Below are 26,905 nucleotides of genomic sequence, written 5' to 3' on the forward strand. Positions count from 1 at the left end.
AAATTCCTTTTCTGTGTCGTACTGTTATATTTGTTATCAGAAAAGCAATATTATAGTTCACTTACGCAAGGCAGTCGGGCTACTTACAGTTTAGATTCACTCGCCAAAAAGTAACCACGGGCTACCGGACACAATATTAAGAACGCTATTACAGTTAATATTTAGGTCTGGTTAATATAGAAGTCAACATGTGGCATAGATATTGCCGATGCGACGTTAAGTATATACTCATTCAATAAATGTTATATTTGGGATAACGCTTTCTCGGTAAAGTACAATTTCTAGTATTTTTTTTGCGGGGTTGAGCCCCATCCAGGTTACGCGAGCTGTTTCTTTTACAGAAATAAAGAGTTGACAAGTTTAAAGACGAGTATGAAAATATGAATCGTTTTTGGTCAACATACGACTGCCGATAAACGGTAAAAGAAACCCGAAACAGAACGCTTAATCATATGAGTCGTACATTGCGTCAAATACATAGCGCTGATACACCTCAGATAGGTAAATTTATGAATATTACGCCTGCCTAGGACAATAGCTCCGTGATATAAGGTCATCATTGTGTCGCCTGTAGCCGGCAGTCATGTACTGTATTCGAACCTTGCGTAATGTTGGTAGTAGCAGGTATAGGTCACTTATGTAACTGTGTCCGTGAGAGCGTCTGAACGCTGAACAGAGCTGGACAGGGGTCAGTCATGTCATCGATATCCCCATACGGTGTCCCCTCTATCACTGGGATCACCCATCAAGATTACCTTTAAGTATTTTCACCTGCCATAAATATCGGCACCAGTAGAACAGTTTTGAGCGACTATAGTCTGTTTCAGTTTTAATGAATGCGAGTACAGAGCCCGAGGATTAGTCTGTCTTACAGACCCTGATACAAATATATATCAAATACAGTCCATGCAAGTCTATAATGTTTGGCAAGTCTAGATCTTATTAAGATAACTGAACAACTGTTTTTTATGTAAGATGTGTTCATTTCAGAGACTAGTTGTTAGTCTACCCGAGGGGATGTGTGTGTGTGTGTGTGTGCGTGTGTGCGCGCGAGCGTGCGTTCGTGTGTGTGTGTGTGTGTGTGTGTCTGTGTGCGTGCGTGCGTGTGGTGTGTGTGCGTGCGTGCGTGCGTGCGTGTGTATAGTGTGTGTGTTAATGTGTAAAAAATATGTTACTATTACTAGTTGAAACACATTTCTTCTGCTACTACCACTACAACTACTACAAGTTATGATGATGATGATGATGATGATGGTGATGATGATGATGATGGTGATGATGAGAAAAGGAAGAGTGGTTGAGACATACAGAAGCAATGGGTTACAGCTGTACAACGTACATGTAATGATACGCAGTTTAAAAACATTTCCTTTCAACGTCCGTAGTACCTCATAAAATATTGAGATGCGGCTGGCTACCAAGCGTGTATACCTTGGTGAGTGTATTTCAGCCGGTGTGATTACCACCAAAGACAATAAATAGATCTTAATTGCGCACGCACACACACACACACACACACACACACACACACACACACACACACACACCTTTTCAAAAAAGCTGTATTCGCCCATGTATATATACTACTCAGAAGAAGTTAAAGAACACCCGGTGTATTCATGTGAATATAGTTCATCTGTCATGTCATTCTTTAACTTCCCTTGAGTGGTATAGCTGCAATGTTGCTGTAGGGCATGAACCACATACAATCTGCCACTTATTTCTCAAACATCACTATCCTGTATTTTGATTTAAGCATAAGGTCATCAGAAAGTTTCGATGCCGTTTGTAAGGTAGATTTTTCATCTGTAAGTATGAAGTGGAGATATAGGGTTTTTCACCAAATCGTCTTTCACATCAACCTGTTATGCTCTTATCTCATTTAATTGAATATACAGTTGTTTACACTAAACAAACACATACAGTATCCCGTACAGTCTTCACCGCTATGAAACCGGCACTCAAGAAGTTCTAACCTATATTTATTTCTACAGAAACACGACAATCGATTTCCTAGTGAAACGCTTCACAAGGGCTCCGTACCACCAGGGACAAGTGACGGACGAGAGAAATCCGATTATATTTGGGATAAACGAAAAACAATCAATTACGGCGACCACAAAATGTCAGGGGGAACGTTTGCGATGTGGGGAAAGTCTGGCACAGTGCAAGAACAGAACGTTTGGCGCGTGAAGTACAGCAAACTCGCCGAAAGTGAGACTTGGGAAAGTGAAACGAACCATAGCGAGGCTCTCGGCGAAAACCGGATCTCGGCCGAACGCTGGGCTAGATATAAACCGAGCGAGCTTGAGTTTGGCAGTGAGTGTTGTGCGCGGGACAAGCCAAAGACAGTGACCCTAAACTATACCAAGATGGATTCGCAGAAGAGCAAGAAACAGAACGATGAAGAGATCCGAAACCAGGTGCTTGCCGACGACGCTACGAAGGATATTGGGGTGTACTTAAGCGTGACCATTGCAACTGTAGCTACTATTACGGCCCTTCTTGGTAAGACATTTTTTATATGATTAATGATGAGTTTTTTAAAGGATTTTTTTCAAGCAATATTTAGATAGATCTCGGCACGATTCGTTATTCTGAAATTGTTAAAACGCGATTTATGTTGAAGCTCAATTGTATAGGTTTTAGGATTTCTGTAAAATATCATTATGACCGAAAACGACAATTCTTGTAAAAGGTCTTTTTCGCGATGAAGTATTTTGAATAGAAAATGAAGAGTTAGAAAACGTAGACTTTCACATGATATTAACAATCATACTGCTTGGATTTAACAATGTTCTCAACTTTTCGTAATGAATCCAAGGCATGTATCTCTGATAATAGAAAATTGCAAATATTAATAAATCAACACTTGTACACATTAGCCCAGACAGAATGATGTTAGACGAGAGTGGGGAATTTCACCAAGTGTTACCACGCCCTACACCTGTCAGAAGCCGGCGTGTGTCGCTTCAGTTACCCCTGTGCTCCTAGTTGCTGAGGCACTGTGTACCATACAGTTACATCTCTGACATGAGATATTTTGGTATTTTATGGACTTATTTTTAGCCCTTTATAACTCAAAACGAGCTATTTTAGTACACTAATGACAACTCCCATGAGACCTGTTTTTAATGTCAAAATAAACGCTGACAAGACAAAGATATTTGCATTTCATAAAACATTGTTTATGTGATTTTTCTATTATAATTATACGTACGATATCCTTAAGTTAACATTCAACAAATACCTTTTACCTTTTTACCTGAGCGATATCATTGAAAACACCACTGTACTTCGCGCATTTTGTGTTAGAGATTCACCAATAAAACGAAATATCATATAAAACTAGAGAAAAACAGTTTTACAATCGAAACAATTTGATAGAGAGCAATGTGTTGGATATTGTTCAATTTTTTAAACATAGCTATTTTTGCATTTATCAAAAAAAGAAATTATATTGGGAGTGGTCAGCTCTTCCCGCCAATATGGTGGACTGATTTAGTCCTGCCTGACGGACTATTATGTAAACATGGCATAGAGTGAAATCCTGCACTCCTCATCAAATATATGTGATGAACTTGGCACGCCCCTCGGCTGTCGGAACACGTGAAGTTACGTCTTCACGCGCCCCATGTCACGTGATGCTCCTTGTTCTTGACAACAAATGTCTTGCACCAGAATGTCTTTGTCATTGGTGTATGTCCTCTTAGCATAGTGCGAATTGCAGTCTGCTTTCGAGCTTTCACTGTGAACTTGATATTCTAGTTTGTTGTCTTATTTGATAAACTGACAAAAAACATGCCATGAACAATTCAAATGTGTTTCCCCATCGCGAACCATCGTCTTTTAGGACATGCTGCGAGAGCGATGTTTCTTCGGAGATCAGTAATTCTTGTATCTATTGTGTGTATTTGCTCTGTAACACTCAGATCCACTCGGTATATTCCGCTAACCACATATTACCTACTTAGTCGAACCGAGTGAGCTACATGACCTTAGGGTTGTCCAGAATGTAACGGAAGTTATCTCCCCTTGTTCAAACTCCTCAACCATGCGTTCTATTGAAAATTTTCTTTTTGACCCGATTATTTTGAAAACTAGGTTGTCAGTGCCATATTCATGCAAAAGCCAAAGGACATCTTCCCCATGCCGGCGCATTTGAAATATGACCTCTACGAAAGTCAGCCGTCAGACAGTGATTGACATTTATTATCCTCGTTGTTGTCATTATCACATATAGACAATACATCACCTCACCTGGTGGACTCAAGATCTCAAACTGACACCTCGTCGTACAATTAGTCAATCTCTCATGTTAAGTGTTAGGCATGACACAGGACATACATTCATAGTGATCACGCTCGATCGGGGCCTTGTTACGATGTACGTGGGCCCTTGTCGTGAAACAGGTTATGGAAGTCGGTCAAACTGTACTTTTGATGTAAAGGTGATATTTGTGAGCTGTCCGATGATGCTCCGAGCCAAATGTATTAGTCCATGATACTCCAGTCTCTGTCCTGAGCAAAGTGTTCCCTGTAATCACGCCCCGCACAGCAATACGCCATGGCTCTCACTTAAAAACACGAACCTCATTATTGTGTCGTAATGTTAATTCCCCTAAAAGGTGAGGGGTATTGTTAAAATATTATGCATCATGTGATACCAACATGCCATTTGGTAGAATAAGTGTGCAATCTATTAGGGCTGAGACGAGTCCAAATTTACTACCCGGGTACCCGACCCCCTATTACCCGACCCTACCCGGGTACCCACTGCAAGTCTCAAGAGTAGGGGACAAAATGTCTTTTTGGTAATTGTTTTACCGCAGCCCTGGCTAAAACTATTTAGATACATGTATCAAACAATCAGATCATGCGTTCACTGAAGTTGACTGAAGCTTTATCTTTACTCAAACATTTACAAGTCAAAAGGAATGTGCGCATCGTCATAAAGAAATGTGGACATTAGCGACTTGTAGTGTAACCACTGAGCTATAGTGAGTTTTTGTCATACATCACGTGACTAACCAAGAGTCCGCGTAGTCCTGTGGGTACCCGGGTCCTACTCAGGACCCTCCCGACCCGAGTACCCGAGTTTCCCGTCCCAGCCCTACAATCTATAAGAAGGATATATCTTTATACCTACCAAAACTAAATGGCCCCGGTGGTCACGTGACCTACAAATACAATATGGCCGCCATCGCTTACACAATATGTTTGTTTTGCTTGACGATAGCTCAGACATTTATTTTAAAGCTTTGGTTTACGGATCCAAATTCACGAATCTTAAATTTATTGGTTGGTAACGTTTTTTAGTAATTAAATAATACTTCTTCAAAATAGGTCAGTACGGGAGTCAGTGAGGCTGATTTTACCCCGTTTTTAGCAATACATGTATTCCAGCAATATCACGGCAGGTGACACCAGACATGGCTTCACACAATTTACTCATAAAATCCCATAAAGAAGTTATTTCAGGAACACTGAACAAAATTTATATTTGACTCTCGTTAATAAGCAATTCAGGAGACCGACCGTTACTTATGTACTCAGCCAACAAAGGACGTACAAGTATTGACATTTTTTGAAAATGTCGATATTTCGGCATCACCAATGGTCTTGGTTGATATTTTCTGTAAATACTAGGTAAGTATTATTTTTAGTCAGTCTGCAGTATTCAAGTCATATCACGACGAGCTGTAAACAATTGATTCTTGATCCGACAGACCAGTAGTTGAAATGAGCAAATTTCCACACGGTTAATAGGGGTAGGAGACAGGCAATCATCCAAGTCGCACACTGTAACCATCCGAGCCCAATCAGCCAGGTCGTGTGCTACGGGGGACCTGTTCTACCCAGAATGCCCAGGGGCGGAACATGTTAGAGATCAGCTGACTTTTATGACAGAAGCATATTCCAGTTGAAATAATTGTTACGAAATTAAATGGGATTTCAATCCCCAAGCCCACTGAAGAGAAATTTAGTTTTTTTCCGCTTTATCGATCTTTTAACAGGGTCCCAACAGACGCTGCTTATTAAGAGTCAATTTGAGTAAGTGGGAGGGATGCGGGGAGGTACAGCTGCGACTCAGTGTTAGGTGCTTGCAATGAGTCCAGCATTACCGACCGTTCCACCTTATCAAGGTGTGAGTGAGTGAGTGAGTATGGTTTTACGATATGTTCAGCAATATCCGCTTGGGGCACCAGAAAATGTGGGGGTGGGGGTCATTATAACGTAATGTTGTTAGTTGTAAAATGCCGCACTCAACAATATTCCGGCCATATGACGGCGGTCTGTTTATAATCGAGTCTGGACCAGACAATCCAGTTATTGATATCATGAGTGTCGATCCAGGCAATTGGGGTCGGTGTCTCTATTAACTGAGTCAGCGAGCCTGACCACCCGATCCCGTTAGTCTCCTCTTACGACAAGCATAGTCGCCTGTGACGGCAAGCATGGGTTGCTGAAGACCTATTCTACCCCGGATCGTCACGGGTAGTTCTGTATGATGATGTTAGTAATGATGATTATCAAGAAGATGATAATGATGGTTACATTCTGCTGTCTATAAATACATCAATGTTCTTTAATGGAACGCTATATTTTCACCTTCACGTGTGATTCTGTAAATCAGAGTTGCAGTTAATAGCCGAACCATACAAACCTCGTGACCTTCATTTGACTTTGAATATATTGTGCATTATCGCGATACATATAGGTTAATTAATGCCAGTGCTATAAAAATCAACTGTTTTACTCTGTTTATGTGGTGTTAAAAGCTACCTTATTAAAAACAGCATAACTTTAACTTGATTATTTCTCGATTTAGTTTTGACCTTATTAATGTTGCCGGTTTGATCGATAATAGGAGTGCTTGTGTTAGACGGTGATTTTACAGGTCATTGACCCAGTATGTTAAATATTTCTACAAAACATCGTGCGTCTGTAAGTAATTCAATGACAGCTTAACATGTTTAAACCTTATTCACCTTTCTGTTTATTTCTGGGGTACTCAAAAAAATGTTTATGACACAATAACACTTATATATACGAGTTGCCTAGAGGGTTGCAGGCACGTGACGTTCTGAGGGGGGATCATAAGTGAAGGGTTGATATAGGAGGACGCGGTGCTGGGCTGTTGTCTATCGCGTCATACAGTGTGCGAGTGAGTGAGTTTGTTTAAACGGCGCTTTGAACAGTATATTCTTTATATCACGACGTCTCCGCTTACTGTAGGTAGGGGCGGTGGGGTAGCCTAGTGGTTAAAGTGTGCGCCCGTCACGCCCAAGGCACGGGTTCGATTTCCCACATGGTGTCATCCGCCATGATATTGTTGGAATATTTTTCAAAACGGCGTAAAACTATACCCCCTCTCTTACTACTGTTGGAGGAAAGCCCGGAACGATGCACGTCTCAGACGTTTACCACTTTAGCGAAACCCACGAGCACAGGTATGGTGCTGACTGACCTAGAAACAAAATCGGGGCGAACCGGGATTCGATCCCACGATCATAGGTTTCTGGCGTGCTCAAGGGACGTAACTGTGCACAACTAATTGCGGCGCCTTTGGCGACTGTCCCCGAATGAGGGGGTATTGTTTTATGCTACCTTTGGCAATATTAGCAATATCATGACTAGGGACACCGGGAATGGGTTTAAGACCACTGGGGTCGGATGAATCACTTGGCTTCCCAACCATTCCTTGTCTTGTTTCCCGGCACCAAAGTAACAATATGGGGAACCAAGTAACATTATGGGGCACCAAGTAACATTATTGGGAACCAAGTATCATTATTGGGAACCAAGTAACATTATTGGGAACCAAGTAACATTATTGGGAACCAAGTAACATTCTGGGGCTGCAAGTAACATTATTGGGAACCAAGTAACATTATTGGGAACCAAGTAACATTATCGGGAACCAAGTAACATTATGGGGAACCAAGTAACATTATGGGGCACAAAGTAACATTATGGGGAACCAAGTAACATTATGGGGAACCAAGTAACATTATGGGGCACCAAGTAACATTATGGGGCACCAAGTAACATTCTGGGGCACCAAGTAACATTATGGGGCACCAAGTAACATTATGGGGCACCAAGTAACATTATGGGGCACCAAGTAGCATTATTGGGCACCAAGTAACATTATTGGGAACCAAGTAACATTATGGGGAACCAAGTAACATTATTGGGAACCAAGTAACATTTTGGGGAACCAAGTAACATTTTGGGGCACCAAGTAACATTATGGGGAACCAAGTAACATTATGGGGCACCAAGTAACATTATGGGGCACCAAGTAACATTATTGGGAACCAAGTAACATGATGGGGAACCAAGTAACATTATTGGGCACCAAGTAACATTATGGGGCACCAAGTAACATTATTGGGAACCAAGTAACATTATGGGGAACCAAGTAACATTATGGGGAACCAAGTAACATTATGGGGCACCAAGTAACATTATGGGGCACCAAGTAACATTATTGGGCACCAAGTAACATTATTGGGAACCAAGTAACATAATTGGGCACCAAGTAACATTATGGGGCACCAAGTAACATTATTGGGCACCAAGTAACATTATGGGGAACCAAGTAACATTATGGGGAACCAAGTAACATTATTGGGCACCAAGTAACATTATGGGGAACCAAGTAACATTATGGGGAACCAAGTAACATTATTGGGAACCAAGTAACATTTTGGGGCACCAAGTAACATTATGGGGCTCCAAGTAACATTATTGGGCACCGAGTATCATTATGGGGCACCAAGTAACATTATGGGGAACCAAGTAACATTATTGGGCACCAAGTAACATTATGGGGAACCAAGTAACATTATTGGGCACCAAGTAACATTATGGGGAACCAAGTAACATTATTGGGAACCAAGTAACATTTTGGGGCACCAAGTAACATTATGGAGCTCCAAGTAACATTATTGGGCACCAAGTATCATTATGGGGCACCAAGTAACATTATGGGGAACCAAGTAACATTATTGGGCACCAAGTAACATTATAGGGAACCAAGTAACATTATTGGGCACCAAGTAACATTATGGGGCACCAAGTAACATTATGGGGAACCAAGTAACATTTTGGGGCACCAAGTAACATTATGGAGCTCCAAGTAACATTATTGGGCACCAAGTATCATTATGGGGCACCAAGTAACATTATGGGGAACCATGTAACATTATTGGGCACCAAGTAACATTATAGGGAACCAAGTAACATTATTGGGCACCAAGTAACATTATGGGGCACCAAGTAACATTATGGGGAACCAAGTAACATTATGGGGAACCAAGTATCATTATGGGGCTCCAAGTAACATTATGGGGAACCAAGTAACACGATGGGGCACCAAGTAACATTATGGGGCACCAAGTAACATTATTGGGCACCAAGTAACATTATGGGGCACCAAGTAACATTATTGGGCACCAAGTAACATTATGGGGCACCAAGTAACACGATGGGGCACCAAGTAACATTATTGGGCACAAGGTAACATGTTGGGGCACCAAGTAACATTATGGGGCTCCAAGTAACATTCTGGGGCTGCAAGTAACATTATGGGGAACCAAGTAACATTATGGGGAACCAAGTAACATTATGGGGCACCTTCGTACCTTTTGGGGAAATGAACCCGTGGCAAACCAACGCGATAACTACTAGGCTATTTTGCAACCAGCTGGCGGGTAAATCAATAGTGAGTGAGTATGGTTTTACGCCGCTTTTAGCAATATGCCGGCCAAGCCGGGTCTTCGGCGAGACGGCGAGACGAGCGAACGCTTTAGTTTAACCACTATGTTAACGTAACGCGCCCAGTAAATCAACATGTTGAACGTGTTAGCATGTCCCACCGTCGGGGTATAACGGCACACCACGACAGCTAGGCTTTGGCTGGGATATTAATTGAATGATTTTCGAGACTTTTAGGAAAATAAGGTCCGCTTGCATGTTCGCCAGTTGGTTTTGGGGAAGAATGTAGAATAATGTGTCACTTTGTGGCATCATTAGAATATGAACGTTTGTAGAGAAATATAAGATAGCTGTACGATAAATCACAAGGAACAATGAAGTACGAGGTGTGGTTTATTTCACGATGAAATATTGCTCTATCACTGCAGTGTTTTATTGTACGATAAACAACCCCCACCCGTCCTTTATTTCGTAATTAAGTAGCATATATGAATCTTAGACTGGTTTACCAGCCCTAGAGCGCTTGCTAGCTGAGCGGGCCGTAGGGAAGTGAGACAGTCTAATATGACTCTAAACGTCCTCACGTCGTCATAATATATCCCTTCGCTCAGATGCACCTAAACACACTTTTTGATAAGTTTCAAAACCATTTACAAGTAAAGCATACAGATTCCCATCTACACCGGGTTTGACAAGCATGTTACATATAGACCCTCCCGGCCACCAGAGGGCGCTACTGCAGCGTTAGATGTGACTGGTTTATGGCAGCGGTGTACGCAACACATGACGGACTGTCGTGTGGGTTGTGTCACTACAAGGACCCCTATTGTTATAGAACTCAAAAAGCAAAGAATATGAGAAACGTTTTAAAAAGTTGGTCATTAATTTTCAGCTAGACAGGTGCGTAGCAGTCATTCAATGGGGAATTTAAACTGTGTCGTATTCTTTCAACCCGCTTCTTACATCCCTGCATTAGGTTGCCTGTATATAACGGGCGGCGCGGGTTCCTTTGATTAAAAATGTAAATTTGTTTATTTCTTTTTGCTTATCAATTAGATCTCTGATAATAACAAAACCAATTTATTTTGAAATCGGATCTTGAAGCCTTAACGTCCATGTGTTGGTATTTTCGAAAATGAATACACATTTCACGGTAAAATTAAATGGACGCAATTGAAATCTCGGTGAATGTTGAACACTCATTGAAACCAATTAACATTCGCCAACGCATATACGCTTTAAACAAAAAAAAAGGTTGCGCATGTTTGCGCATAATCCATGCTTGCTGTGCATAGATGTCAAATATATTCACCTCGGAGTGGACTTAGAGCTTATCTTGAAAAAGATTAAAGAGTTATAGAATTAAAATATAGTCCGATTGGCGCCATAGACGTTACTATAACGTACATTTTGCCCGCAGGTGTACTTATATTAATTCATCCTCACAAATCACATACAACGTAAATCTGCAAAACTTTGCAGTGGAAACGACCTTGAGATTTCCTTGACACATGTGTTTGTGGTTGGATTTATTGGACGAATTCTCGGCTTCGCCTTACGCAACAGCGAAGAACAAAGCCATTGTAAGATGGCGTCGATGGGAGATCTCCATGACACAATAAGACCTTAAGGCGTTACTGTCCATCTTCCTTTGCCTGGCAATTTCCCTTTGGATGTAGACAGATATTTATGTGATAACATTCCGATTAGGGGTTTGTTTGCTTGTTTTTTCAAGTTGATTGACATTTATTTGTAGTTTTGTAAGCTGTTTTGATAAGATATAGATCCTGCAAGCTGTGGATCATGTCCCAACATGGCCGCCCTAGGCCGCCCTGTAATGATACATCAATTAGGAACGCTGTCGTTCAAGAGTTCATTTTTTTGTAAGTCACGTTTTTACCGTATGTTGTTCTTTCAATAAATTGCTCTTCTTGTCAAGATCGAAAAAACAACACTTCGTTATTGAACTTGTTTCGATCTATCACCTTTCTTTAACGATTATTTTGTGAAAAACATAGTTTGTTTTGAGTTCGTAAAGGTAAATAAGTAAAATATTAAAGTCATTAACAAAATAGGCCTATAACTCCCTTTCCTTCTAAATATGATAGATGCGCGGGTAACCTTTTTATAATTTCTTTTGGACCAGTGTCGTTTGGTGTGTTCCGATCTAGGCCATCATTGAGAACGCCCTAAAGCCCCGTGGACGAGGTTCTCTCGATCTCTGTCTTGACATTTTCTGTCAAGATATTGATATTGTGGGCCCGTTCCACAGAGGGATCTTGTCGCTGTGATCGTCGTAAGTGTATCTTAGAGTATGGGAGTTACGACCGTCTTAGCCCAAAGATCGCTTTGAGGAACAGAAGCCCTGGATTTATAGTAAATAGAGTTCCATCCACTCTGATACTATCCTATCGACACGACTTCTTGCCCTGTAGGCTAAACGATAAGGACAGGCATAGACGCAATTGTTGTAACCATACTATCTCTTTTTTTACGTCACACTAGTTTGCACTGGCGCAAGAATTTATATGGTGAGATCATTGGGTATGGACTTGTATCTGGGTCACGCAATCTATTCTGATCAAGTCATATTGATGGTCAACCGATAAATTTGATAACGCTAAGCATCATGGTCGTGTTTCGTTATTGAGCTGCAATGTCGCAGATGATGGACTCTGAGCAATGATGGATGGCAACTGAGTGATGTGATGGACTCTTCATGTTGGCCAGACTAGTTCCTCATGTCGGCGCATGATATCCGCGTTGATGAAGGCAATGGCTACAGCGTATCAGGAACTTCAATAGATATAGAAAAGAAACCTATCTAAATTGTCGGGCAAAAGAAGGTATACACTTGAAAATTAGATTTGAGAAAAAATTACAAACATTACTTACAACGTTACTTGTCTGAAAACAGTCGCCGAACCACTTTAAACTTGTGTGATATCCGTATGACATCGCCATCAAATAATAATTTCTTGCTACTTTTTTAATTTGTTTTATTTTTCATGGATGTATGCCTACTTTCATTTGCCGGGCAGTTTATGTAGGAAGAGTCTATGTGTTTTCTGACCCAAGACATAAGTAGAGGAAATTTGTATTTTCCTAGTCAAATAACATTTTTACCTCACCCCGTGATGTTATTTGACCAGAAAAGACGAATGTTCCAGTTAGAATGTTTTTCTCACCTCAAACATTAAACTGACAGGCCGTGATATACTGTTCAAAGCCTATGTTTGTATTCAATAACAGAAAACAATATCGGAGCGATTTTTTTATCATTTAGTTAGAGACTATGGCCAATAAAAGCCTTCGGGGTACCTCTCAAACTACCACCATCAATAAATGTACCTACACCTGTGATATACTGTCTGTGTGGAGGCGTCCAATATCACGTGACCACGTGTTTTACATACATGTAATAAATCTTTCCCCGAACAATGACCCGCTAGGAAGGTCATTATGTCAGGCAAGGTCAAACAGGACATGTCGCCATTGTGCTCCTCACAGCGATATGTACTGATACGTTTCATGCCTCGGGGTTCGGCCATGCTCCAGAGCTTTAGCAATGACATTGTGGGCGTCTGGAAACGCCCTGATCGAGTGTAGAAATGCGCTGCTGTTTTACTCCAGGATTGATGGTTGTTGTTTTTGACTGTTTGAAATGAAAAGTATATTCTCAGACTGAAACAGAAATTATTAGGTCAGTTTAAATACACTTGTTGTTTGACATGGAGTCTGTAAGTTCGAGGGAAGAGAGGATTGTATTTATCACACAAGTACAAGTATGTCGATTGTACTAACAGTCCAATACCTGCAGGTGTATCTTTTGACAATTCCCGTATGTCATTGGTCAGTGAATCCTATATGACGTCACATTGCTGCATTGTTTTCGAATACGATGACGTCATCCATTGATGAAGTCACATATTTAAACTAGGTTACTTATAATAACCTTCTCGGGATTGCTGATAATCTGCTGGTGTGTTGACCATTCATACATTCGAGGCAGATACTCCGCACTTTACAGAAGCGTGTTGGTTATTTTCTAATTTGTGCTCAAACAGATGATTTATAACAATATATAATTTATCGAAGGATTGAGATTTTGAAAAAAAATATATCGTGCTGTTACAGAACGATATCCCTTCAACGATACTCGCCGATGTATCTTTGTTCGCCTGTAAACTTGATACATTGTACAAAGTTTACCATTCATGTCATATATCACAAAGAAAATTAAACAATTTGAAAAAAATGAAATCTGATCCTACTATCCCTATATTCGTACAAAACAAAAACAAAAACAAACAAATAATTGAAGAGATACATTTCAGGGTTTTTTCGACCACCGACCAAAAAGACCAAACCTTTTGAGAGAGAAAACCTTAAATCTAATACAAAAAAGGCCTAAGAGTACAATTTAAACAGTGTTGCTTTCGACAGAACGTTGTGTATGTGCAGAACACGTGTACGGCGAGACTTACGTCCACATCCAATGGGGCTACCTCGGTTCCCCAACACATGGTGTTTATCTTCATCTCAGGATGCTGGGCCCCCATTGTACCCACCTGATTCCAGGACAGACAATTGGTAGATGAAGACAGATAGGTGGAAAGAAAACACTGATCTGTTTTGTGTTTGAGCGTGTCGAAGGCGGGGACTAAATAGTTCCTGTCTGGAGAAGACTGCACGCTCGGAGCAGTGGTGATGGTGCTGGATAAGTACGTATCGGCATGTGAAGTGTATTTGGTTGACTTTTACCTGGCTTGTGATGGCTTGGGGGAGTACAACATTCAGATAATGCTGTTTACAGACAGACAGATAGATACTTATTTCGTATGGTAGGCCAATAGTACAATGGCATTTTGATGTAGGAAAATTCGTCGTGGAGCACCACTTGTATACTAAATAGATTGTAGCTGAATAGATGTACATGTATTCAATGTATTATCCTAGTTTCAAATAGCTTATAAACAAAAACTGCAAGAAGAATGTGGCTATTTTGGTGTTCATTAACTGTACAAATTTAATTTGTGGTTGATACGTATAATAGTTAGGCAATATTTGAGTCTTATATCTAAATATACTTGACATATTAATAAAACAAACAAAATTCATTTATTCAAAAAAGAATTGTCTAAAGGCAATCAATAGGATTGAAAAAAAGGGTTGCTTGATCCTTTTCTTTATGAAAGTAGAATCAGGCGGATAGCTCACGACATGCAATTGTTTATTTAGAACAAACAGAATTGAAAACAAACCATGAACATGTTGAATTTTTTAAGCAACAGAATATATTTATGTTCAACTTTAAGAAGGAATTCATTGACACTGTCATTTGAGTTTGGGTAGGCTTATAAAATAAGAGATAACCTTTGATAATAATTTAGGCTTTTAATCGTCTACGGCTACCAATTATCAGCAGCCGTAAAGATCCGGGTTAGAATAAAAGCTGTAAAAGGCGATTATGCTTGCCGTGAGAAGTGACTAACGGGATCGGGTGGTCAGGCTCGCTGACGTGGTTGATGCCTGTCATCGTATCCCAATTGCGTGGATCGATTCTCATGATGTCAATCACTGGATAATCTGGTCTCGATTATTTACAGACCGCCGTCATATAGCTGGAATATTGCTGAGTTAACGTTTAACAACAAACAAACAAACACACACATTGACATACATCATCTGAGCTTGAGGCCAGGTGAGGTGAAATGGGGTTTAACGTCGCGTCCAAGATTATTGCACTTATATAGTGACGTGCATGTACGTGTGTGTTGCTGCTTGTTCTCGTCCGGACTGATGCCGATTTATAGTGCTAGACACAGTATACTGACTCCGAGTCGACCAGTCCTTGATTTAGGCCCTTAGTGCCGAGCGCCAGACAGGGTAACAACAAGTACCATCTTTTAACGTCTTTTGGTATGACGTGACCGGGGATCGAACCCCGGACCTTCCGCTCTCCGGGCGGACGCTCTACCACTAGACCACGGAGGCGGTCTCATCTGAGTTTGGGTCGCGTCATAGACCAAGAGATAACGGTTGATGAGGATATACGTTTATAATCTCCATGGGTACCAGTTGTCGGTCAGGGTTGGTTTAACATATTTGAAAACAACATATGCATATCTGAAGTTGACACGTGACATTTTCACCATCTTGTGTGAGGGAAAGCCGTGAAATACAATAATGGATTTAAATATTTAGACTGATAAACAAAAATAGGTAATAAAAATAACAGACAATAGCACGGACGGCAAAACGATACCTGACACATAAAGTTGTAAAAATGTGTGTGGAGAAGAACTCAATATGCTACATGTGCGGATAAGACAAAGAAAACAAAAAAGTATCTCGGCAATGTTTTACATGAATAATTGGGCATGCACCGAGAAGTATTTTTTGTGTTATTGTAGTAGACATGTTGCTGAGTGTGCACTACTCCGCATGTTGCACAGTTTCCATTCATCATCTGATGATGCCAGTCAGCAGGGATGGTTACCATTACCTAGGCAACGTTCCTGATACGGTTATATTCAACACTGTGCCCGCGCTCCTATACCCCAGGGGTTGGGTTTGGGGAGAGCGTTTGACGATGTTCCTCAATGATATATTGGTTATGAGGTTTAGATTAAATTATTGTTTTTATTTATTGATTCTTCTATTGTTTGGAGGGGGATTGAATTACGGCATGTAGTGAGTGTAGCACTCGGTGGCTGGTGTGTGGCTGTGTTTTAGTAGGCTTCACCGAGCTGGTGCATGTTACACTCTGGACATCTCCGGGGGATTGGTTGGTGGTGGTTGGCGTAGGAATACTGACTTTTTGTAGACGTTGTATCAGTGTATATATATGATATGATATAATTAATACTTTTGGTCAGATGTATAACAAACGTATAAATACGTCTTATATAGCTCGTCATTAAGAAACTATCAGTGTAAATTGAACATTCACTGTGCTGGTGTTATAACGAGGTTGTATACGAAAAGGGGTTCAGGACAGGTGGTTCGGGTGATGAGATTATTTTGAGATATATTATTCACGGATAATACATCATCATCATCATCATCATCATCATCATCATCAATCAGAAGCAGCAGCAGCACCATCATATGAGATTGCAGAAATTGTCCACGAATATGACTGATTGGCGTCCTGTAAATTATAGAGCTTGAGCCAAGCAACCCTTGTGGTGAATCGAACCAGGGTCTACGTCGTGGCGAGCAAGCACTTTAAAAACTAAACTACCCCACCACCCTACATAACTAAAGAAACAAATATTAAGCCAATAGATTTTCATTAATATTCTCATATACTTGTGATACCACCACCAGTGTGTTTCGGATATACTGTAGTTTTGAGGTTTGGTTAACCCTTGTTTCAGGTACGGGGTCGGTGATTGTCCTTCGCTCGCTACTTCGATTCCGCCCGGAGATCGGAGGTTACTGGATGTCATGTATACCGGTGAGTACCTCGCTATAACACATAAACCTCGGTATAACGTAACATGTCTACCCGATGATGAGAATAACATTAAGTCTTTTAATTTCGGACCTATATCGTTGTTAATCTGAAAGAACACGAACACAATAATTTGGCGTCTGTTTCACGTCTGTACACAACGAGTGAGTATTTCATCGATACCATGGTGTGTCGGCATAACATGGCAGCCAGATGTGACGAAGTTCCCAGAATTGAACACTTTCGTAAAAGTACAACCAGGAGCTGATAGACCAATGATCATAAGCCGGGTAAATCTGAAACTTTAACCTACGATCAGCCAATCCTGGTACGGTTGTGATGACAAACAAAGATCCATAATCGGGGCGAATCTTGGATTCGAACCCAAGGCAGCTAGTGAATGAGTTTGTTTTAATATACACTCCAGCAATATCACGGCGGGTGTCACCAGAAATGGGCTTCACACATTGTACCAATGTAGGGAACGAACCCGGTCCTTCGGCGTGACGAGCGAACGCTTTAACCAAAGAGCTAACCAACACCCTAGTCTGTCTTACAGACCCTGATACAAATATATATCAAATACAGCCCATGCAAGTCAATAATGTATGGCAAGTCTAGATCACTGCAGTAACAGTATCTGAAAATGAAGAGAGTCACTTGACTCCTTTTTATTATATATTTTATTAACTAAACAACTGGTTTTTTTCTGTACGATATGTTCATTTCGGAGACTAGATGTTAGTCTACCACCACCCCTCCATGTTACAAGACAACACAGTGACCACTGTGGCCGCGTTGACCAGGAGCCACCTGTGCCTCATTAGGGACTACCTAGTATAAAATTAATAAAGCTTTTACGACTTTGCTGCTTCCAGACACACATAGACACAGTTGCAGACCTGTTTAAAACACTCGTATTCACGTTGTGTACATGTATATTGATTACAGTAAATCAGTATTCCCGGGTTGTACATGAGTATTAGGTATGTCCATCCAAGCATCTTTCGACCTGTCATCTGATATTTGTTTTAATCGTCTTTGATGACAGCATGCATGCTGGGTCCGTTTTCCTCATGGTGCCAGGCGAGTCGAAGGGCCATGCATATCTACATACAATTGTGATTAAATTCACCGGACGGCCTTACGTGGGTTGGGCATTATCAACTACTGATTGTGTGAGACTCGAGGGCTACACACGGGGGTGAACTCACTCGTGGAGAAAGTGTAGCATGCCCACAGTGCACTGACGAGTTACAAATGAGATGAAACTTCATTGATTTATCTTTATTCGGTCTTACGAGGGCTGGCTGAAAAGTTCCAAGCCTAAGTGGGATATCTCAATCGGATTGAAACAAACTTTTGCCACCAACAAGTACAATCATTTAATGAAACATAGACATAAGAACTGAAACTGTAGTGTTATCATTGTCTTTGTACCAGACCATCTTGTGAACATACCCATTGAAATCACCAGAAATGGACAAAACTGGGTATAGGGCAGTGATCAAGTACCTGCAACTGAAAGGGCTAACTCCAACACAGATACATGCTGACATGGTCTCCACTTTAGGGGATGATGCCCCTTCCTTTTCCACTGTAAAGAAGTGGGATGCGAAATTCAAACGTGGCAGAGAGAGGCTTGACGATGACCCGCGTCCAGGAAGGCCTTCAACAGCAACCACTCCGGAAAACATTACCCGGGTGCATGACATGGTGATGGCTGATCGACGATTGACCACTCGACATATTGTCAGTGCTGTGGGCATCTCCCATGAGAGGGTTGAGCACATTATCACCAACTAGTTGGGAATGACAAAATGTTTCTGCAAGATGGGTGCCAAAGCTCTTGACAGCGGATCAGAAAGGTGACTCTTCAGCCAGCCCTCGTAGATGAAAAGTTTGCCTCTACCATATAATAATAATCTCATTAATTTTCAAATACTGGGAGGACGACTAGTCCGGTCTTATGCAGATTTTATGGTGCTAGCCCACTGAGATACCATGCCTCGGTTTAACGTGGATACGCATCTCTATGGTGGCCTAGAAGGGACATCGCTTTCTCGCCTTCAATTACGGCCGCGATAACACGAGATGAGAAAGCGATAGCACGAGACGAGAAAGCGATAACACGAGACGAGAAAGCGATATTCATAAATTATACCTCATATCGCTTTTTCGTCTCGCATTATCGCTTTCTCGTTTCGGGTTATCGCTTTCTCGTCTCACGATATCCCTTTCTCGTCTCGCGATATCGCTTTCTCGTCTCGTGTTATCGCTTTCTCGTCTCGCGAGAAAGCGATGTCCCCTCTCGGCCACAATACATCTCAAACACAGTGCACTGCCTCCGAGCTGACCAGTCCTTGTTTTGTACCCTCAATGCCGAGCGCCGGGCAGGGTATGACGCGAGACCAAACCACCTACCTTCCGCTCTCCGGGCAGATGCTCTATCAGTTACACCACGGAGGCGGTCTTATTGTCCATACCTCATACTGCACCTGTCGCGAACACGTTGTGTGTGTGTTGAAAATCGTGCCACTATTCTGACAGGACTAACACGAGGAGAAGCATTTAGTCAGGTGCTGCCTGTTTTCTAATCCATATAATGTACAACTGTACATATATATGGGGATAAATGTTTATAAAAGCACGACGTCAACAATGATACGCTGTGACGTCATTAGCATTACGTCAATCTGTCTGTTACGTCAACAATGGTCTTTGCCTCTATAAACCACAATATAGAAAAGAAAATATATATAAATAAAAAAATAAAAATATATACCTATATGTAACAGGTAATTAAATAATTTGTTTTAAAACAGGCGATAAGTTAATCACTTTGGTACATTGTTAATCTCATTGTATACCATCAAAATGGATATTACACTGAATGTAGTTTTGGAAAGCCAAGTCATGGCTCAAATGAAAGAATGTCACAGTCAAGGGAGCCGTTAACTCAATGTAAACAAACGCACGTGTGCACTGGAATCTATCAACCAACATGGCCCTACAAGTAACAGCATCAATTGATATAACACAATTCTGTTCTCCGCATACACTGCTGTGTGGAACCGAAATCTACATTTTATAAACAAAAGCGTATTCCCAAAATTGTTCAAAAACTCGGGATTATATTGATCGAAGCACCCATATCCTGAAGCGCTTTCTGATTAGCTTGCGCCGTTTGGGCGCATTGCGGCCTTCAAGAGGGGAACGAGCCTTGTAGGTTACGGAAACATGCGAGTGGTGACGAATGCACCCATCACGTCACAGGTGACTGGAGGCAGTTAGCCCGGGGCACGCTCTGCTCCTAAGTCCGGGCTTTGTCATATTCCCGTTTTGCATACAATTGTGCACTTTGGACAGCCCGCTTTGCGGATCAGAAACTATGGTTAACAGTGCTAAAGGTTTAGAAGCGTCATTTCAATATATTTTTTTTCAATTTCCTGTATCGGGTGAAATGGGATAGACATTAGACAATGGACATTTAAAAGCATAGCAAGTCACAACTCTGGTAGATATCAGAGGAATCTCTATTATACCAACGCAAATGCCGATGTGTGACGAGACCTGTTGTCTGTGTGCTTGTCACGTCAGACAACCAGGAAGTGTCACAGCGCACATGACAGCGTGACGAGGGACAACTTGTACAGCCATGTAAGCAGTGTCCATCTGTCATGTTAGCTGCTGTAGAAAGCACCGTTGTCCATAAGCCCCAGTTCCTCATGCCGTCGTTGTTTAATAGCAGGGCATTACCCCACACGTCACCCCAACCACCCATCTGTCCACCTGTCAGATGTGACAGCGAGCACTGACCGTTGACCAGGCGGCAGAGAAAACTCTCCAGTCCGTATTGTCTTATATTAGTCGGGCATTAACCCTATCTCCGCTATGACCAGAGTGAGTGAGTGAGTGGTTTTATCATGGTTTTACGCCGCTTTTAGCAATATTCCAGCAATATCACGGCGGGGGACACCGGAAATGGGCTTCACACATTGTACTCGCTATGACCAGAGGCTGGGTTCTCTGACTCGGAAGTCAATTACCCACATGTCTTATGGCAATATTTTTAGGGTGCCCCAGTGTTAAAATCGGGATATGCGCGTGCATCGTTGAACCTTTGTTCATCTGAAAATCAACAGAGCGTTATGAATTTATCGAGTAAAAAATAATTATTAAGCCATTTGATGGACAGGTTACGACTTGCATGCAATCACTGCCATCTTGAGGGCTTACGGGACCCGCTCCAACGACACTGGTCCTACCCAGGCTCGTTAACAGCCATGTTCATTATCCCCTCTGAGATAATGGCAGAAAGCTGATTAGTTGAACTGTTGTAGTTCCCCTCTTGAAAACATCCGACTTCCTTAGGTTGTGGCTGAGCTTGAGGCCATCCCCGCTGCTACAAGTAGGCTTAGGCCGAGGCGGGTATTGTCTTTTGTGGCTGCTCTACGGAATCCAGTAAACGCTACCTAAAGGCTGGAAGACCTAAAGTTGCACGTGACCTAAATACGTCACAATGGAGTTGCCTTTCTTGCCGTAACATCTAGTCTCTGAAAAGAACATATTTAACAGAATGGTTTTTTTAAAGATCTTGATAAGATATGATAAAGACGGACCCCAAAGACTCACTTCATTTTAAGACATTAAACAAATATACAGAGTTTTAATTGCTGAAACTGCAGTAATCTAGGTGTACTGAATATATTTGGTTCAGGGTATTTGTTGACAAATTATTATTTCCATGGCACCAGCGTTACAACTACCATTCATCTGTACACGTGTAGAAAAAAAACGTGCGGGAAACTATAAGCCTCGTTCTGGAAGTAAGCATTACTTCGAATTAGCGTTCGATGACTATCTTTATTAGTAGATAATAAGTAAGAAGTATCCATCCTCAAATCCTCATTTGATGACGTCACAAGTGCACCTAGTAACCCCACGTGACTGATGACGTCACATAACCTTGACCTTGAGGATGGGGGTGGGGGGTTGGGTGTTGTCAACGTCATTGCCTCATTAATATGCAGAATAACTCATTAATATGCAAATATATGCATGACGTCACAGGTCAGTTAGGTTAATAAAGGGTCAACTGACCAGATGCAATCATGCAATTAATGACTTGACCATTCGTTAACCGTATAACACGGGATAGTAATGAATGTCCCTATGTGGACATATTACTACGACCAGGGGTTGGGTTGGGTCTTGACTCACGCGGAATGGAATGTCATTGTGAGACCATTTTGGCGCGAGAACATGTGGTGAACATTTGAACCTTTTGCTTTGAAGACATTTCTCTGTGCACATTCGGTGGCGGGCTGGATTGTGTAGTAGGATTTTAAAAAAATGCCCAGGAACAGGTGCATGTAGAAAGATCTCCCGATATTCAATTACATTCATTAAGGGTCAACTGACCGGATGCAATCATGCAATTAATTACTTGACCATTCGTTAAACGTAGAACAACACGTGTCTAAAAACAAGATGGCGGACGTTGCCATGAACGCTCACGGGCTGTCACGTGTCCTCGGTTTGAATCTCGCGCCTGACCTACAAGTCAGTTCTATGAGGCACCATTCCATATCTCAGGCTACGTTGATCCATAAGTGCAATAACTCATTCATTGTGAAATATAATCATGACGTCACAGGTCAGAAAGAGTAATGAGAGGTCTGTTGTTCCAATGCAAGAAGGAAATGTGTTAATGAGTCCTTCATTAAGTGAGAACAAAGCATAGTAATGAGTGTCTCTATATGGAAGTGGCTACTACGAGGTTCAAATGTGATTCACGGGGAAAGGAATGTCATTGTTAGACATATTCCATTGATGCATGTATTTCGTGTAGTTATGACTGTCACATGTGGCAAAGAGGGGTGTGAGTTGAATTTCCATAGAAACCACATGTCCAGTTCTTAACTCTTCTAGTGTTACCTCTTATAAGTTCCTTTTAACATTCAGTTGCCATGACAACTAAATAAAAAAATAAGGGTTAACAGTCTTGACTCCAAGAGGTCAGCTCGGAGAAATATAGAGTCGGTATCGCGAAACCTGTGTGTTGAAGACTGCAAAGTATGCCAGTCTGGTCTGAGACGTTTTAATACTGTAAAATTACATTCTTTTTCTAAAAGATGTTTGGAGTTCAAAATGTCGATTCAGTTTCCTTTTTTCAATGGAAAAATACTCGTTTAACCCATACCCAGAATCATTTTCATGAGAAAAAATAGAGTGAAATAACGTAGTTTAGTGGATAACTTCTAAGAGATAAGATTACTTGAGCATTCATTAACAATGAACAATGGATAGTAATGAATATCCTTATATGGAAACTTAGGTCACCAATCCCTCATTAATATGCAAGATAACTCATTAATGTGTAAATGTATAAGTGATGTATCAGGTGAATTAGATGAATACAGGGTCAACTGACCAGATGCAATTTACTTACATTAACAAAGAACACTCGATAGTAAAGAATATCATCATATGGAAAACTTGACATCGCACGGGAAATGGAATGTTATTGCGACTGAATTTTGCCGCCTTTTTGCACCTTTTCTCCATGCTCATTCTGGGGGCTGCGCCTGCTGAGATTATCAGCCCAGGAATAAGAGTGTGATCTATGTCCATATGTGTTATAAAACTCAACGGTCGTGTTGAGTGACTGACATTTACACTCTAACCTTGCTGACAGATAAGACGTCCGTTTTCAAAATGAAGAGAGTTTCAGAGGATATATTTGGACCTACAGTCATTTTCACAAAGCATAGCAAACCCAAGTCGAGAAAAACATGTCGGAGAAAATCAATGGCATCAAAGGGGTCGCCGAAGAGACTGGTTGCATCTAAAAAGAAAAAGATGACAACCAAGAAAGCGAAAATGACTATACTGAAAATGCAACCCGTGTCGAAAGTAAAGGCTGTTGTGAAACGAATCCGACCTGCCTTGAAGCGTCGCATTGCTGAAGGAAATAAAAGAATGCTTCAGACCCTCTCATCTGGCACTTGTATTTGATCACTATGGAGGTTACCACCTGTCCAGACTGAGACAAGAGTTCTATGCAAAAAGATAATCTACAGAGACATCAGAAGCAGGTGCACAGGTCAACTCAAGACTCGCCTTCTCTTCTTCCTCCTCTGGATAAACACCCTCCTCCTCCTCCTCTGGATAAACACCCTCCTCCTCCTCCTCCTCCTCTGGATAAACACCCTCCTCCTCCTCCCCCTCCTCTGGATAAACACCCTCCTCCTCCTCCTCCTCCTCTGGATAAACACCTTCCTTCCCTCCTCCTCTGGATAAACACCCTCCTCCTCCTTCTCCTCCTCCTCCTCCTCCTCTGGATAAACACCCTCCTCCTCCTCCTCCTCCTCTGGATAAACACCTTCCTTCCCTCCTCCTCTGGATAAACACCCTCCTCCTCCTTCTCCTCCTCCTCCTCTGGATAAACACCCTCCTCCTCTGGATAAACACCCTCCTCCTCCTCTTCCTCTGGATAAACACCCTCCTCCTCCTCCTCCTCCTCTGGATAAACACCCTCCTCCTCCTCCTCTGGATAAACACCCTCCTCCTCCTCCTCCTCCTCTGGATAAACACCCTCCTCCTCCTCCTCCTCTGGATAAACACCCTCCTCCTCCTCCTCCTCCTCTGGATAAACACCCTCCTCCTCTGGATAAACACCCTCCTCCTCCTCCTCCTCCTCTGGATAAACACCCTCCTCCTCCTCCTCTGGATAAACACCCTCCTCCTCCTCCTCTGAATAAACACCCTCCTCCTCCTCCTCCTCTGGATAAACACCCTCCTCCTCCTCCTCCTCCTCTGGATAAACACCCTCCTCCTCCTCCTCCTCCTCCTCTGGATAAACACCCTCCTCCTCCTCCTCCTCCTCCTCCTCTGGAAAAACACCCTCCTCCTCCTCCTCCTCCTCCTCTGGATAAACACCCTCCTCCTCCTCCTCCTCCTCCTCTGGATAAACACCCTCCTCCTCCTCCTCCTCCTCCTCCTCTGGATAAACACCCTCCTCCTCCTCTGGATAAACACCCTCCACCACAACCAACACCTCCTCTTCCTCCTCCTCCTCCTCCTCCTCCTACTCCTCAGGAAACCTGTGTCGAAAATAAAAAGCTGCTGTGAAATGAACCCAAGCTGTCTTTAAGCATTGCATGGGTGAAGGGTATTAAAGAATGGTTCAGACCCTCTTATCGCGCACTTGTATTTGTTCACTATGGAGGTTACCAACTGTCCAGACTGTGGCAAGAGTTTTGCGCGAAAAGATAATCTACAGAGACATCAGAAGCAGGTGCATAGATCAACTCAAGACTCGTCTTCTCTTCTTCCTCCTCTAGATAAACACCTTACTCTTCCTACTCCTCCTCTTCCCGATAAACACCCTCCTCCTCCTCATCAGGAAATATCTCCACGTTTGCTTTCATCTCGGGAACACCAGCGACACGGACGATTCAAGTTCCTTATACCCTCCAATAGCATCGTTGTTGGACCCAGTGGATGCGGAAAGTCGGTGTTTGTCTTCAACCTATTACGTCGTGAATTCGTTCAACCCCTGCCCGACTGTATTGTCTGGTGTTATACTGTGTGGCAACCGCTTTACGATAGCATTCTTCAAACTTTACCTCAAGTACGGTTTGTGAAAGGAATACCTTACAATCTCGAAGATGAAAACTTCTTCGATGCCCGTAATCAGAACATGATGGTGTTGGATGACTTTTTGTCTGAAGCAAAGAATGACAATCGGATTTCCCGTCTGTTTACCCAAACCTCCCACCACAAAAATGTCATTATATTTTTGCTATTGCAAAACCTCTTCCCGAGAGGTAAGGAATCTAGGGACATTGCTCTAAATTCTCATTATGTCACACTTTTCAATTCGCCAGTGGACAGACAGCAGGTGAAGTTATTCGCCAGAAGAATATTTCCTGAAGACATTGGTAAATTTATGACTCTTTATGAAAGGGCTGTTGAAACCCCTTATGGACACCTTACAGTGGATCTCAAACCCGGTACAAGTGAGAAGAATAGATTACATGTCAACGTATTGACAACCAGCGACAATCAACCTGATCACAGTGCTTCACAACAACAACAACAACAACGGGTAAAAGATGTCTCTCTAGCATTAGACGTGCAGACAGCTCCTGACATTCGTGCTGATCACACTTCGAAAGAAAGGTCTCTAAGCTCTGACGACGACGACGTTGAAACAGCATCCATCTCGAGTGACGACACAGGACCTTTTACCATGGCCACTGCGTGTACTGACTGCGGCGTATTGATAGACAATATGCACGATCTACAGCGACATATTAGATCATGGTGTCCAGCAAACAACAACTTGAAATGCAAAAGAAAATGTCTCAGATACGAGAGTGACGACAACGGTGACGACGATGAGGAACGACTTCCTGAACAGAAAGGTGGAGGTCTCGCTGTCAAACGTCGTCGCTGGAAGCCGCCAAACACCGACGTGGATGCGGAGGAGTGGCAAAATGTTGGTTTACAACACATCTGGAATCGTGTGTACAACATCAAGCACGACGCAATGAAACTCAAGAGGAAAAAGTACAGACAACAGGGTCGAACAGAAGAATGGATTGACAGAAAAATGAAACAGATGTGGGAAAGCGAATTGACCGACAGTCTCAAAAGTGTCATAGAGTTCTCCCAATATTTTAGACAGGCGCCTCTATTTCAACCCATC

General features: G+C 42.0%; 1 protein-coding gene across 1 annotated transcript in view; it reads left to right on the forward strand.

Annotated features, from left to right (window-relative positions):
* Window positions 1-2,123: 2,123 nt before the first annotated feature.
* LOC139475853 (uncharacterized) overlaps window positions 2,124-26,905 on the forward strand; it is a 40,898-nt gene continuing 16,116 nt past the window's right edge. Inside the window, exons 1-2 of the mRNA XM_071259056.1 lie at window positions 2,124-2,508; window positions 17,111-17,190. Coding sequence (XP_071115157.1) covers window positions 2,124-2,508; window positions 17,111-17,190 — 465 coding nt within the window. The remainder of the gene's footprint in view (window positions 2,509-17,110; window positions 17,191-26,905) is intronic.

The sequence above is a fragment of the Haliotis cracherodii genome, unplaced genomic scaffold (genome assembly GCF_022045235.1).
Source record: "Haliotis cracherodii isolate W230 unplaced genomic scaffold, xgHalCrac1.p SCAF_3, whole genome shotgun sequence".
Lineage (NCBI taxonomy): Eukaryota > Metazoa > Mollusca > Gastropoda > Lepetellida > Haliotidae > Haliotis > Haliotis cracherodii.